At 46.3% G+C, this 14,870-nt stretch overlaps 1 protein-coding gene across 2 annotated transcripts in view; it reads right to left on the bottom strand.

Annotated features, from left to right (window-relative positions):
• SLC6A2 (solute carrier family 6 member 2) overlaps positions 1 to 14,870 on the bottom strand; it is a 338,811-nt gene that overhangs the window by 122,513 nt on the left and 201,428 nt on the right. For both annotated transcript variants that reach the window (XM_088471851.1, XM_088471850.1), the window contains one exon: positions 5,101 to 5,338. In XM_088471851.1, coding sequence (XP_088327977.1) covers positions 5,101 to 5,338 — 238 coding nt within the window. The remainder of the gene's footprint in view (positions 1 to 5,100; positions 5,339 to 14,870) is intronic.

Below are 14,870 nucleotides of genomic sequence, written 5' to 3'. Positions count from 1 at the left end.
ATGCAAGCGGTCGCTCAGAAACTGGGCGGCCACATGCATCCTGACCGGCCGCCTCTGTTTCGGTCTTTAGGCTGTGGGTTTACACCCACAGCTCTAACGACCGCTAGGATGATGGTCGCGATGGTCATAGACCATCGCGACCATCGGCTTACGTCGAGACCCTAGGGTAGGGTCTCACTTGTCGTTAGCCCCAGAGAGCTTCTGGCTCTGTCAGAGCCGGATGCTCTCCACTGACATCACTAGTGATGTCAGTGGGGCCTCCCCCAAACGGCAGGCGTTCCCATGGGAACGCCTCCGTTTGGGCTGCCACCCCCCCGGCCCGCCTTCCAAATGGGGCGAGCTGTCAATCAACATCGACAGCTCGCCCCCTTTGGAAAGAGATCCGATACGACCGGCGCTGTCGGTCGTAGCGGGTCTCACGCATGCGCACGAAGGAGCCGGCTCCCTCGTGCGCATGTGCACTGGACAAACATCGAGGCAGCCGTGTGGTCGTAGACCGTACGGCCACCTCTGAATGAAGCCCATAATGAGGAAGATGGGAGTGCACAGGGATCAGCTGCCGATGGACCCGTTAAGTGTCATACATGGTGCTTCCTGACATTACCCTCCACTTAAGGGTTAGAAGGAAGGGTTGGAAAAGATTTTTTTTTATAAAACAGAAATAAAAGATCATTACTATCTGAAGCTTTTATTCAACTACACTCTTCAGTTTTAAATTCCTTCCAATGAACCAAAAAAATTTAATGTTCCCTTGGAGAACATTAAATCCTGGAGTTATTTTACTTCAAGTTTTTCTTGATTGTGGACCATAACTGCAGACATAAGACATTCAACTAAAGGTAAAGGTAACTGATGAACTGTTTGAGTAAAGAGATGCAAAATATGTTGAGAACCCTCAAAATCGGGTAGTAGGGTGAAAATGAGGTACTGATTATTATGGGTGAATTCTGCTCATGAAAGTAATTCTACCCAGTCATTTTGATTTAAAGAGACTTAGGGCCGTATTCAATTGCCGGCGAAAAGTCCCGGACTTTTCGCATGCCAGAGATTTCCCCATCATCACTTGTTTTGCCTCCAGAAAACTCAGCCAATGTGATAAAGTCACAGATCATGCAAACTTGCATGTTTTTCAGACTCATAAACCTCTCAAGATTTAAGCTCTCATCCAGGTGTTTCTTGTTTTGAAAATACAATTCGATCAATGTAGTAGTGTGAGAGTTTTACTGCTAAACTCTTACATTTTCCAAACTCTCACCCTATTAGTTTTGGCCCTTGGAAACTGAGAAAAGTTTCCAGGGGCCAAATGTAATAGGGTGACAGATTAGAAAATATGAGAGTTTAGCAGTAAACTCTCACATTGGTCAAGTTTTATCTTCAAAATGAGAAAACATCTGGATGAAATGTTAAATCGTCAGAACTTTTTGAGTCTGAAAAACATGCGAGTTTGCTCTGTTGCTTTGATCTCGGACTCTATTACATTGGGCGAGTTTAAAAAGTGTCAGAAAACTCTCACATTTTCTAAACTCCCTGGTCCTGATATATTTGCTCAATATGAAATACTGTATTTAGCTTTATTATTAAAAGCTATACAGGGTGCATAACAAAATACAAAAAAAATTGCACCCACTTATCGGAAACAATTTACTGTAGACATCCATGAAATATCTATTTGATCAATTGATGTGCACGTTTGGGTATGGAAGGAAGCACTTTAATAGTAACAAAATGCAAAGCTTTGGAAAATCGGTCCACTACTGACAAATAGTATTAAAGTCATGACAACGCGGTAAATTAGTTATGAGTCTATGGAGAAGCCTGACCATGAACATGCAAGCATGGAATGAGAAAGTAAGGGACCCAGAACTGTCAGTTGCTGTGCTTTATCAGGGGTATTCAATATGGGAGCGATAACATTGTTTATGCGTTAAAATCGCACTTTGACGTCATTATCGCAGGTTTGACTTTTACACCGTATTCAATTTCAAAGACTTATTGCAGTTTTGAAAAGTCTTTGATAAAAAACGGGGATAACTTTTCACCATTGAATAGGTGTTGAAAAAAAGTGCAGAATTGGGGTTTAGGGGTGCAGGCTTAAAAAAAATAGCCTGCACCCCTGGGAATGACATTTAAAAAAGAACTGTGTCAAAAAAAGTAAAAAAAAAAAAATAGGGACACCCCAAAAAAATAATTTAAAAATTGGGGTGAAAAAAAAAAATGGGAAAAAATTGTTTAAGAATAAGGAAATAGGTTCAGGGCTATTCTGCATGTATGCGGCAGGTGTTTTGAAGAATAGAATTATAGCGGCAGGTGCACATATGCAGAATTTTAAAAAACTTACTTTAGGGACATAAAAATATGCTAGTACCCATTTTCATGTACCCCAAATTTGATGGGACCACTTAAAAAAACAAAAAAAATAACCTACGTGCTCTTCTGCATCACTTCTTCAATGTCGGGAAAAAAACACCTGCTGCGGCTATTTAAATCCCCGACTTTCAATTAAAGGCTAAAACGGGGGTACCCATAGTGTTCCCCCATGTTTTTACTACTTTAGGGGGGTCTTACAATTTTTTTAAAGAAAAATTCGTAACCTTACGCAAATCCAACTTCGGAGTTTTCCGTTTTCGTTAATTTTATATTGAATACGGGTATAAGCGGGTGTGCGCCCGATGCTTTAACGCAGGTAAAAACTCCAATATGAAACGTTAACTTCGACAGTGAAGTTAACGTTTCATATTGAATACCCCTCATCGTCTTGTGCAAACTGAGTAGGCTTGAATGTAATCTGTTTTGTTTCACAATTTTGCCTTGTGCTATCATGGCAGCTTTCAATTAAGGCTATAAAAAGCCTAGTTGGGTGTGTCTCACAGCCAGCCCCTGTATGTGTCCCTCTGTATCTAGGAGGTGAGTACATCTAACTGCAATGTAATGATGTGCTGGGCATATATGCTAGTGTAGGGACCTGCAGAAAAACAAGGGGTCCCTTGACGCTGGGCTGCAGGCTTAAATGCTTTGATCAAACCATGACAAAATCCCCTTGGTTTTGTTTGCTACACATATAGATTTGCAGTATATTATTGTTAGCGCCGATAGCAAAAGTTTTTCTATTTTGTATACATTTATGGCAATAATATTGCCACGCTGCTGGTACCATATATGATATGGGTAAAACCGAGCACAGGCATATTCCTTTTCTGTTTTGAATGTAATCTATTACATCTCTATACAATGAAGACCTCCAGTGAAATTAGGTAAGAACAGCTAACACCTTGGTTTCGTCGGCATGCCAATTAAGTAGTCGGCAACTATGCCGTAATGTCAGACCTCCCACCATGGCCAATTGCAAACACAGCACTGCACATTGAGCATAACAGTTTCATTGCTGTTCTCTTTACATTTCTTAATAAAAGGAACATCATTACACAGTTTATCAGTTAATTGACATTTTCTCTTAGATGGTAGCATTCTTAAATACTAATAAACGTGCTGCAGGGGCACTGGGGGAAGCTTGCGCGGTGGCTACGAGGGGGGAGTGAAGCACCACCTGCAGTGGTCGTGATGGTAATGGGTGATGGATACAGGTGGCGCCGGGGGTTGAAGGAGCAACGAACACCAGCAGCCACAGGGGGGAAGGGGGCAGACAGGAACGGACACAGGTGGCAGCGGGTGGTAAAAGTGTCAAAACAGTCCAACAGCAGCGGTGGGGGGCCAGGACACACACCGCGGGGGGGAGGGGAAGACACCAGTGGCTGCAGGAGTGATGGGGGGCTGGGACAGACACCTGCGTCAGCGGGTGGAAGGGGGGCCCAGGACAAACACAGGCGGATAGGGAGCTGAAAGGGAGACATGCAGCCAGGGGTGTCTTTAGAGAGGAGGGTGCCCGTGTGCATCCCTAATCACGGGCCCCCTTCTCTCACTCCGGCGGCCGGCAGCCGACTGATGGGGCTGGCTGGCCACCGCAGAATCAATAGACTCTGGGCACTATTGCGCATGCACAGACCACGGCCATTTTTACAGCATTTTGTGCATGCGCAGCGAGGAAATCGCAGGGAAAATGGCGGCCGTGCCATTTTCCGGCGTTTGAGCAGCGCTGGGAGACCAAACGTGGGACCTCAGAGAGGTAAGTTTTACATAATATGGGTGCAGCCATTATAGATACGCCGCTGCACGCAGCAGTGAGGAATCCTTATGGATACCTTAGCTGCATGTTGAAAAGTATCACTTTTTCGAAAGTTGACTCTGTAAAAAGAGCAGCTTTTCGGAAGTGATTTATTAGGGAGGCATGATGAATGCTTACAAAACATCTTTTAAACTTGCAGCGAGTTTAAAACATAATTATCACTAGTGATAATTATGTCATGATGAATAGGCCCCTTAATTACTTACTGGTTTTAGAGCTATACTTGTAGCTGTACCGGGGGGTTGGGAGGGAGCAGGCATGGTCTCCATAAATCCTCAGACATGAGACATCTTTCACATCCACAGGGGAATCAGTACCAACGGCATACTGGGAAAGGGAGATATTCACTGCTACCATCTGCACCAAGAAGAGGTGTTTTTCTACTGCTATTTTTGTGGGACAGCCCCAAGATTTATTGGCCAAGGCCGATGTTAACAATGAGAAATGAGCATAGTCTCATCCAAAATTAGTATCCAAAATATTTTTTGATTACTACAGTTTAAATAAATAAATACTACTGTATTTGTTTAGAAAGGCATTAAAGGTTAGCTCCTGAAGTGTAAAACATGCAGAAGAACAAAGTATTTTACGGTGCATAAATGCACCAATCTTTCCACCCACATTTTTACAGGGTCCCAGATACAAGCATCCAAAAATCTGCAAAATGTTGCCATTTACACATGTATAATCTTTCTTTTGTAGCTGAAACCTAGGCACTTTAAAATAACATTTCTGTACATTTGATATATCTGTTTTCAAGAAGTCATATATTTTTTATTTGGATTGAGTGAGTGAATAAAGCTCAGACAACAGGAAGAGAAGGGAAAAAAACAGACATTTTAAAAATATTAAATATATTAATATACGTATCACTGCGTCTAAACCCCAGTGAAGCCCCATTTCTCTATAAAGTAACTTACTCATAAAACTGAGCAGCTGGTGTTATTTTGTACTTAGAGTATTTGGTTCCATTGCTCAGCATAGATACATTGAGAAGAGATGGATAAGTACAGTTAGGAGTGTTCCATTCATTCCCACATTTGGTCCAGGGAAGTTCGGAGGTGAAGGATGATGCTAGGTAATATAGTGACCATGCAATGATGACATTGTAGTAAAAACCCACGTACAGAGCTATTAATATTACAGTGTAGCCCACACCTGGAAGACAAAAAACACAAAATCACATCTGTAAGTAGTAACTCTTACATGGATGACGCACATTTAATATCAAATGTTTTTTAAAGAACATATTGTTCTTCCTTGTGTAAGTCAGCCACAGCAGAATTGAACATTTCTAGAGAAATATAATGTAAACATGTGAAGCTAACGAATGGGTTATTATCCAACTGTATACAGTATATTTTATAAATATGTGTTTGTGGGAGATACAAAGGTTTTTAGAATAGCTGAAAATGCAAAAAAAACATTTGTAGAGATGAACAAAACTGTTCCGCAAAATATTCACCTCATTCTCTATTTGGCCTTGATACACAATTCCCAGGTAGAATTTGTCATTAAGTGTTAACAGATATACTCAACCATGCCGCACATCAGAGTGAATTCACCACCAGTGCCCAAACTCTATTTATACCATAGATTATGAATTCAGGTAAAGGCAAAAATAAAAATACATTTTGAAATAGCAAAGCAAAAGCAGGATCTGAAGTTTTAATGGCCAGAACATCATATCTCTATGACATGGGGGGAGATTTAACAAAGCTTGGAGAGAGAGAAAGTGGAAAGAGAAACAGGGCTCCATTTACAAAGGAGTTTGTCCTGCTGTGTTATTTAACGATACCGCTCTCCGCATTTTAAGCGGTAATGTTAACAATCCTGTCAGCGCTGTTTCTTCTCCCCAAACAGCGCTGACAAATTTAAGTTTTTATTGTTTTTATTACTGTACTGGTTGACGTGCCGTGTGTTAGCAGTCCGGGCACATGCACAGTGAGACGGACCTGGCTCAACTCGGATCCCCGGCAGCACCAGCAACAACCTCCCTTGAGCTGGGAAGGGAGGAACTCAGGAGAGGTACAATCAGCTGTGTGCTGGGGTTCTGCGGGCGGCTGGAAGGGTGGGCCGCCCGCTGCTGTGGGAGAGAGGGAGGGAGGAAGGGGTCCGCTGTCTGCTGTGGGGGAGAGGGAGGGAGGAAGGGGTCCGCTGTCTGCTGCGGGGTGTAGTAGGTATTACCGCCGGCCGCATGGCCGGTGGTTCAAATCCCGACAGCAGCAGCGCGGCAATGGTGAAGATCCCGATCGTCCCTAAGGTAAGTATCGCTAGCCTAATTATACCCCCTAACCCTCCCTTAGGGGTGCCTAACCCTAACCTCCCCCCCAAGTGCCTAACTCTAACCTCCCCGCCAAGTGCCCAACCCTAAACCCCACCTAAGTGCCTAAGCCTAACCCCCCCTTCCCCGCTGCCTAAACCTAAGTCCCCCAGGGGGTGCCTAACCCTAACCTGCCCTTCTCCTAGCTTAAACCTAACCCTCCCGGGGGGGTGCCTAAGTCCCCTCGGGAGCCCTAAACTTAACCCTCTCCCCCTCGCGGCTGTCCGCGCCCGGCGCCCGGCTTACCTTCGTTTGGTATGCCGGGCGTCAGTCTTCCTGAGTATGGTTAATGACAGGCATCGAGTTTTCAACGCCTGTCATTAGTACCACGCTGGGATTAGAGAGTCTGGAAGCCGGCGGTCAGCATTTAGACCATCGGCTTCCAGACTACATCCCCTGCTGTGAGAGGGAGGGGGGCTGCCGGCTGCTGTGATAGGGAGGGAGAAAAGAGGGGAAATGCCAGCTGCTGAGACCTGGATGCTAGCTGACAGGACCATAGCGCTTGTGAGCACAGTTTAACAGAAGCATGGGGCTGGAGACTTTCAAATAATGCAACGAACGGTAATTAACAAATACTGGCCCTGAGTCAGAGCCGGATGCTCTGACCAGAGAGCTCGCTCTGAATCAGGGCCATCCTAGTTAAATTTGGAGCGGCCTTTTGGACGCTCGCATAGCTGTGGTTTACCACCCACAGCTTATGCGAGCGTCCATGATGATGGTCGCGATGGTCAAGACTAGGGGTGAGCGGGTTCGGATTTCTGAAATCCGAACCCCCCCGAGCCCCCCCGATCCGAGTCCGATCCGAGTCAGGCTCGACTTTTCCCGCCTGACTCGGATCTGAAATCGAGGCAAAACGTCATCATCCCGCCTTCCGAGTCTCGCGGGTTTTGGATCCTATATAAGGTACCCGCGTCGGCGCCATTTTCTCACTCGGCTGTGGACAGTGAAGAGGGAGGGTGGGAGTTAGGGCTGTGTAGTGTAGTGTAGTGTAGTGCTGCTGTTGTCCACTACAAAGTCCATAGGGGCTGGCTGTGTTGTGCTGTGCTGCTGTTGTTAATAGGGGCTGTGTCCACTACTTCAAAGTCCATAGGGGTTGGCTGGACTGTGTTGTGCAGTCAGTTCTCCATAGGGGCTGTGTCCACTCCAAAGTCCTGTGCAGTGTCCCAGTCCTAAAGGAGTGCTGTAGTGTTGTCCAGGGGGTGCTCTGTCCATCAGGGGTGCTCCCCCCAAGTGCTAAAAAAATAATATATTTTCTGTGTTTGTGAATTGTGTGCGCAGTAGCCGCACGTGCATCAACAAAGTAGTGACAAGCGTGCGCCTGTGTCATAAGTAAAGGGCCGGCTGGCTTGACCGTTAAAGGGTGCTGTAACCCCCAAAGTACACTCCAGTCCAAACCAAAAAATAATTATTTTCTGTGTTTGTGAATTGTGTGCGCAGTAGCCGCACGTGCATCAACAAAGTAGTGACAAGCGTGCGCCTGTGTCATAAGTAAAGGGCCGGCTGGCTTGACCGTTAAAGGGTGCTGTAACCCCTGAAAGTACACTCCAGTCCAAACCAAAAAAAAAATTATTTTCTGTGTTTGTGAATAGTGTGCGCAGTAGCCGCACGTGCATCAACAAAGTAGTGCCAAGCGTGCGCCTGTGTCATAAGTAAAGGGCCGGCTGGCTTGACCGTTAAGGGTGCTGTAACCCCCGAAAGTACACTCCAGTCCAAACCAAAAAAAAAATTATTTTCTGTGTTTGTGAATTGTGTGCGCAGTAGCCGCACGTGCATCAACAAAGTAGTGCCAAGCGTGCGCCTGTGTCATAAGTAAAAGGCCGGCTGGCTTGACCGTTAAAGGGTGCTGTAACCCCCAAAGTACACTCCAGTCCAAACCAAAAAAAAATTATTTTCTGTGTTTGTGAATTGTGTGCGCAGTAGCTGCACGTGCATCAACAAAGTAGTGCCAAGCGTGCGCCTGTGTCATAAGTAAAGGGCCGGCTGGCTTGACCGTTAAAGGGTGCTGTAACCCCCAAAGTACACTCCAGTCCAAACCAAAAAAAAAATTATTTTCTGTGTTTGTGAATTGTGTGCGCAGTAGCCGCACGTGCATCAACAAAGTAGTGACAAGCGTGCGCCTGTGTCATAAGTAAAGGGCCGGCAGGCTTGACCGTTAAAGGGTGCTGTAACCCCCAAAGTACACTCCAGTCCAAACCAAAAAAAATAATATTTTCTGTGTTTGTGAATTATGTGCGCAGTAGCCGCACGTGCATCAACAAAGTAGTGCCAAGCGTGCGCCTGTGTCATAAGTAAAGGGCCGGCTGGCTTGACCGTTAAAGGGTGCTGGAACCCCCAAAGAACACTCCAGTCCAAACCAAAAAAAAAATTATTTTCTGTGTTTGTGAATTGTTTGCGCAGTAGATGCACGTGCATCAACAAAGTAGTGCCAAGCGTGCGCCTGTGTCATAAGTAAAGGGCCGGCTGGCTTGACCGTTAAGGGTGCTGTAACCCCCGAAAGTACAATCCAGTCCAAACCAAAAAAAAAATTATTTTCTGTGTTTGTGAATTGTGTGCGCAGTAGCCGCACGTGCATCAACAAAGTAGTGCCAAGCGTGCGCCTGTGTCATAAGTAAAGGGCTGGCTGGCTTGACCGTTAAGGGTGCTGTAACCCCCGAAAGTACACTCCAGTCCAAACCAAAAAAAAAAATATTTTCTGTGTTTGTGAATTGTGTGCGCAGTAGCTGCACGTGCATCAACAAAGTAGAGCCAAGCGTGCGCCTGTGTCATAAGTAAAGGGCCGGCTAGCTTGACCATTAAAGGGTGCTGTAACCCCCAAAGTACACTCCAGTCCAAACCAAAAAAAAAATTATTTTCTGTGTTTGTGAATTGTGTGCGCAGTAGCCGCACGTGCATCAACAAAGTAGTGCCAAGCGTGCGCCTGTGTCATAAGTAAAGGGCTGGCTGGCTTGACCGTTAAGGGTGCTGTAACCCCCGAAAGTACACTCCAGTCCAAACCAAAAAAAAAATTATTTTCTGTGTTTAGCGGCACGTATATATCAAATTGATATAACATAAATGGAGGACCAAACTTAAATATAAAAATATTAAAAATAAAATAGAGAAAGATCAAGAACCACTTCCTCCTAGTGCTGAAGCTGCTGCCACTAGTCATGACATAGACGATAACATGCCATCAACGTCGTCTGCCAAGGCCGATGCCCAATGTCATAGTAGAGGGCACATACAATCCCAAATGGCAAAGTTCAGGAAAATGACCTTGAAAAAGACATTTAAATCAGCTGAAGAGAAACGTAAACTTGCCAATATGCCATTTACGACACGGAGTGGCAAGGAACGGCTAAGGTCGATCCCTAGTATGTTCATGACTAGTGGTTCAGCTTCACATGACGATGGAAGCACTCCTCCCACTAAAAAAATCAAAAGAGTTAAGCTGGCAAAAGCACAGCGAAGAACTGTGCTTTCTAAGAAGATATCACAAATCCCCAAGGAGAGTCCAAGTGTGGTGGTGGTTGCGATGCCTGACCTTCCCAGCACTGGATGGGAAGAGGTGGCTCTTTCCACCATTTGCACGCCCCCTGCAAGTGCTGAAAGGAGCACCCACAGTCCACTTGCTGATATGCAAATTGAAGATGTCACTGTTGAAGTACAACAGGATGAGGATACTGGTGTAGCTGGCGCTGAGGAGGAAGTTGGCGAGGAGGATTCTGATGGTGATGTGGTTTGTTTAAATCAGGCTCCGGGGGAGACAGTTGTTGTCCGTGGGATGAAAAAGCCCATCACGGTCATGCCTGGGCAGAAGACCAAACATTCCACCTCTTTGGTCTGGCAATATTTCTATCCAAATCCGGACAACAACTGTCTTGCCATATGTACCATATGTAAAGGTGAAATAAGTAGGGGTAGGGACGTCAACCACCTAGGAACATCCTCCCTTATACGGCACCTGCAGCGCGTTCATAAAAAGTTACTGTCAAGTTCAGAAACTTTGGCTAAGACCGTAAGCAGTCCAGGGACACCTAAATCCCGTTGTCCTGTTGTATCCAAGCGCCTGCAAACCACACCGTCAACTCCCTCCTCATCAATTTCCTATTTAGTCAGGATCGGAAGTAGTCCTGCAGGCAATGTCACTGGCATGACTGACTCTCCTATCCGGGATTCCTCCAGAGGATCCTGCATTGCTACGCCTACTGCTGCCGCTGCTGCTGTTGCTGCTGCTGGGAGTCGTTCATCATCCCAGAGAGGAAGTAGGAACACCTCTACTTTTACTAAACAATTGACCCTCCAACAGTCCTTAGCGAGGAGGATGAAGTACGACAGCAGTCATCCTGAAGCAAAATGGATAACTGAGGCCTTGACTGCTATGTTGGTGTTAGACGTGCGTCCGGTATCCGCCATTAGTGCAGTGGGATTTAGACAATTGATGGAGGTAGTGTGTCCCCGGTTCCAAATCCCGTCTAGATTCCACTTCACTAGGCAGGCGATACCGAGACTGTACAGAAACGTCAGAAAAAGTGTCCTCAGTGTCCTGAAAAATGCCGTTGTACACAATGTCCACTTAACCACGGACATGTGGACAAGTGGAACAGGGCAGACTAAGGACTATATGACTGTGACAGCCCACTGGGTAGATGTATCACCTTACGCAGCAACAGCAGCAGCGTCACCAGTAGCAGCATCTCAGAAACGCCAGCTCGTTACAAGGCAGGCTACGCTGTGTATCACCGGTTTCAGTAAGAGGCACACCGCTGACAACCTCTTAGAGAAACTGAGGGAAATCATCGCCCAGTGGCTTACCCCACTTAGACTCTCCTGGGGATTTGTGATATCTGACAACGCCACCAATATTGTGCGGGCATTACATCTGGGCAAATTCCAGCACGTCCCATGTTTTGCTCACACATTAAACTTGGTGGTGCAGAATTTTCTGAAAAGCGACAGGGGCGTGCAGGAGACGCTTAGGGTGGCCCGAAAAATTTCTGGCCACTTTCGCCATTCAGCGACTGCGTGCCGAAGACTGGAGCGCCAGCAAACACTCTTGAACCTGCCCCGCCATCACCTGAAGCAAGAGGTTGTGACGCGGTGGAACTCAACCCTCTATATGCTTCAGAGGATGGAGGAGCAGCAAAAGGCCATACAAGCCTATACATCCACCTATGACATAGGCAAAGGAGGGGGTATGCACCTGACTCAAGCGCAGTGGAGAATGATTTCCGTGTTGTTCAAGGTTCTCCAGCCCTTCGAACTTGCCACACATGAAGTCAGTTCAGACACTGCCAGCTTGAGTCAGGTCATTCCCCTCATCAGGCTTTTGCAGAAGCAGATGGAGAAAGTGAAGGAGGAGCTAAGACGGAGCGATTCCGCTCGGCATGTGGGACTTGTGGATGAAGCCCTTCATTCGCTTTGCCAGGATTCCAGGGTGGTCAATCTGTTGAAATCAGACCACTACATTTTGGCCACCGTGCTCGATCCTAGGTTTAAAGCCTATGTGGTGTCTCTCTTTCCGGCCGACACAAGCCTGCCGAGGTGCAAAGACCTGCTGGTGAACACACTGTCAGCTGAAGCAGAACGTGACACGTCAACGGCTCCTTCTTCATTTTCTCCCGCAACTGGGGCTGCCAGGAAAAAACTTAGGTATCCTAAGCAACCCGCTGGCGGTGATGCAGGGCAGGCAGGACCAAGTTTGGACATCTGGTCCGGACTGAAGGACCTGGCAACAATTTCTGACATGTCTACTGTCACTGCATATGATACTGTCACCATTGACAGAATGGTGGAGGATTACATCGGTGACAGCATCCAAGTAGGCATATCAGACAGTCCATACCTGTACTGGCAGGAAAAAGAGGCAATTTGGAGGCCCCTGTACAAACTGGCTCTATTTTACCTGAGTTGCCCCCCCTCCAGTGTGTACTCCGAAAGAGTGTTTAGTGCAGCCGGGAACCTTGTCAGCGAAAGGCGTAGGAGGTTGCTTCCACAGAATGTGGAGAAGATGATGTTCATCAAAATGAATTATCAGCTCTTCCAGGGAGACCAGCCTCCAGAAGGTACAGAGGGACCTGTGGTGGTGGATTCAAGTGGGGACGAGTTAATACTTTGTGAGGATGAGGATGTACACACTGAAGAGGGTGAGGAATCGGTGGATGAGGAGGATGAGGATGACATCTTGCCTCCGTAGAGCCAGTTTGTGCAGGGACACATTAATTGCCAGCTTGTTTTGTGGGGGCCCAAACGAACCAATCATTTCAGCCACAGTTGTGTGGCAGACCCTGGCGCTGAAATGATTGATTTGTTAAAGTGTGCATGTCCTGTTTATACAACATAATTCCAAGGACAATTCCATCTTGCACCTCTTTTTTTTCTTTGCATTATGTACAGTTTGGGGCCTAGTTTTTCTAACTGCCATCCTGTCTGCCACTGCAGTGTCACTCCTAGATGGGTCACGTGTTTGTGCCGCCCACTCGTGTCGCTTAGCATAGTCATCCAGCTACCTCGGTGCAACCTTTTGGACATAAAAACACTATTGTGAGGTGTGAGGTGTTCAGAATAGACTGGAAATGAGTGGAAATTAAGGTTATTGAGGTTAATAATAGCATAGGAGCAGAAAAACCTACAAATTCTGTGATTTTAGCTGTTTTTATGCTTTTTTTCAAAAAAATACAGATCCAAAACACAAAACCCAGAACCCAAAACACGGAAGGGTGGTTTTGGCAAAACCAATCCAGATCCAAAACCCGAAGAAAGATCCAGATCCAAAACCAAAACACAAAACACGAAAAGTGGCCGGTGCACACCCCTAGTCAAGACCATCGCGACCATCGGGCTTGCGACGAGACCCTGCGGTAGGGTCTCGCTGCCGCAAGACCTGGAGTGATTTTGGCTCTATCAGTGCCAAAATCACTCCCACTGACATCACAAGTGATGTCAGTGGGGCCGGACCCAGACGGTAGGCGTTTCCATGGGAACGCCTCCGTCTGGCAGCCACGCCCCTGGCATTCCCACCAAAGGGGGCATGCTGTAACTCACCATCGATAGCACGCCCCCTTTGGTGCGAGACCCGGAGCGACAGCTTGGCTGTCGCTATCCGGGTCTCGCGCATGTGCATGGCGGAGCTCCCTCCATCGTGCGCATGCGCATTTGGGTGCCATCGACCCGCTTGCGAGCGTCCTGCGCTTGCGAGCGGGTCTGAATGAGTCCCTCTGTTCATTGACCAATAAAGGCAGCCTACTGAAAAAAAAAAAAACCGCTGCATAACAGAGGCACTAACATACTTTAATAAATAACAGCATCAATAGTTTTCATTCGCAACGAGTTTAAAACACCTCAAACTCATTAGTAAATGGAGCCCAAAGTACCAACCAATCAGCTCCTGTCATTTTCTGTAAAGTGACAGAAGCTGATTGGTTGGCACTTTATCTCCAAGGCTTAGTACATCTGCCCCATGATCTACTCCACGGTAAGAGTGGGAATTTATCAAATATTGGAGAAAGATAAAGTGGTTAAGTTCCTCATAGCAACCAATCAGCTACTTAAGCTGCATACACACGTAAAGATTTTCTGTCCAACCATCCAACTAGTTGATTGGTTGGAATGAAAATCTGGTAACGTATGGGAGTAAATGATGATCAGCAATTTGCTCCTAAATGCCAGAAAACAGATGAAAATGGTCAATCAGACATGTTTGCTAAATGTTTGATCTAAACAATTTGTTCAAACAACAGTTTTTGTCCATTTTCCGGCATTTGGGAGCAATTTGCTGATTGTCATTTGCTTTCATACCTTACCAGATTTTCTTTCCAACCACTCAACTAGTTGGATGGTTGGACAGAAAATCTTTACGTGTGTTCCCATCTTAACTGTCATGTATCTAGCACAGCCTGTAAAATGACAGTTACTAGCTGGTAGGTTGGTATGGGCAACTTCTCCACTTTATCTCTCTCCAAGATTTGAGCTTAGTAAATAGGCTCGACGATGTCCACATGGTAAAAAATGCATTAAGTAGCTATACAACCGTGTCACGATAATGGCGCCAGCTTTCTGGGTTAGACCTATTCACTTTCTATATAATCAGTGTCGGCAAAGTGACTACATATCCTACCAGCCAACTTTTCAAAATGCAGTGTGACACTGAAGCTGTGTAGTGGAAACACACACTGACTCTGGACTTGTGCACTATGGTTTATTTCGTCAGGATGACCGCAGACCAGGGCCGGACTGGCCATCGGGCTTAAGGACCGGCTCGAGGAGGGAGAATGAAGAGTCCCCCGCCCTCCACCCCCCGGCTCTGGAATCACTGTAATATCTCATAGACGGAAGGGTGGAGGCATTGATGGGCCTGCGGCTGCTGTGCTGGGCCGAGGAAAAGATGGG

This window comes from Taudactylus pleione, unplaced genomic scaffold (assembly GCF_031769625.1).
Source record: "Taudactylus pleione unplaced genomic scaffold, aTauple2 ptg000117l, whole genome shotgun sequence".
In the NCBI taxonomy this organism is placed as follows: Eukaryota; Metazoa; Chordata; class Amphibia; order Anura; family Myobatrachidae; genus Taudactylus; species Taudactylus pleione.
Note: the sequence above shows the minus strand (reverse complement) of the source record. Positions and strands in the feature narration are given on the sequence as shown.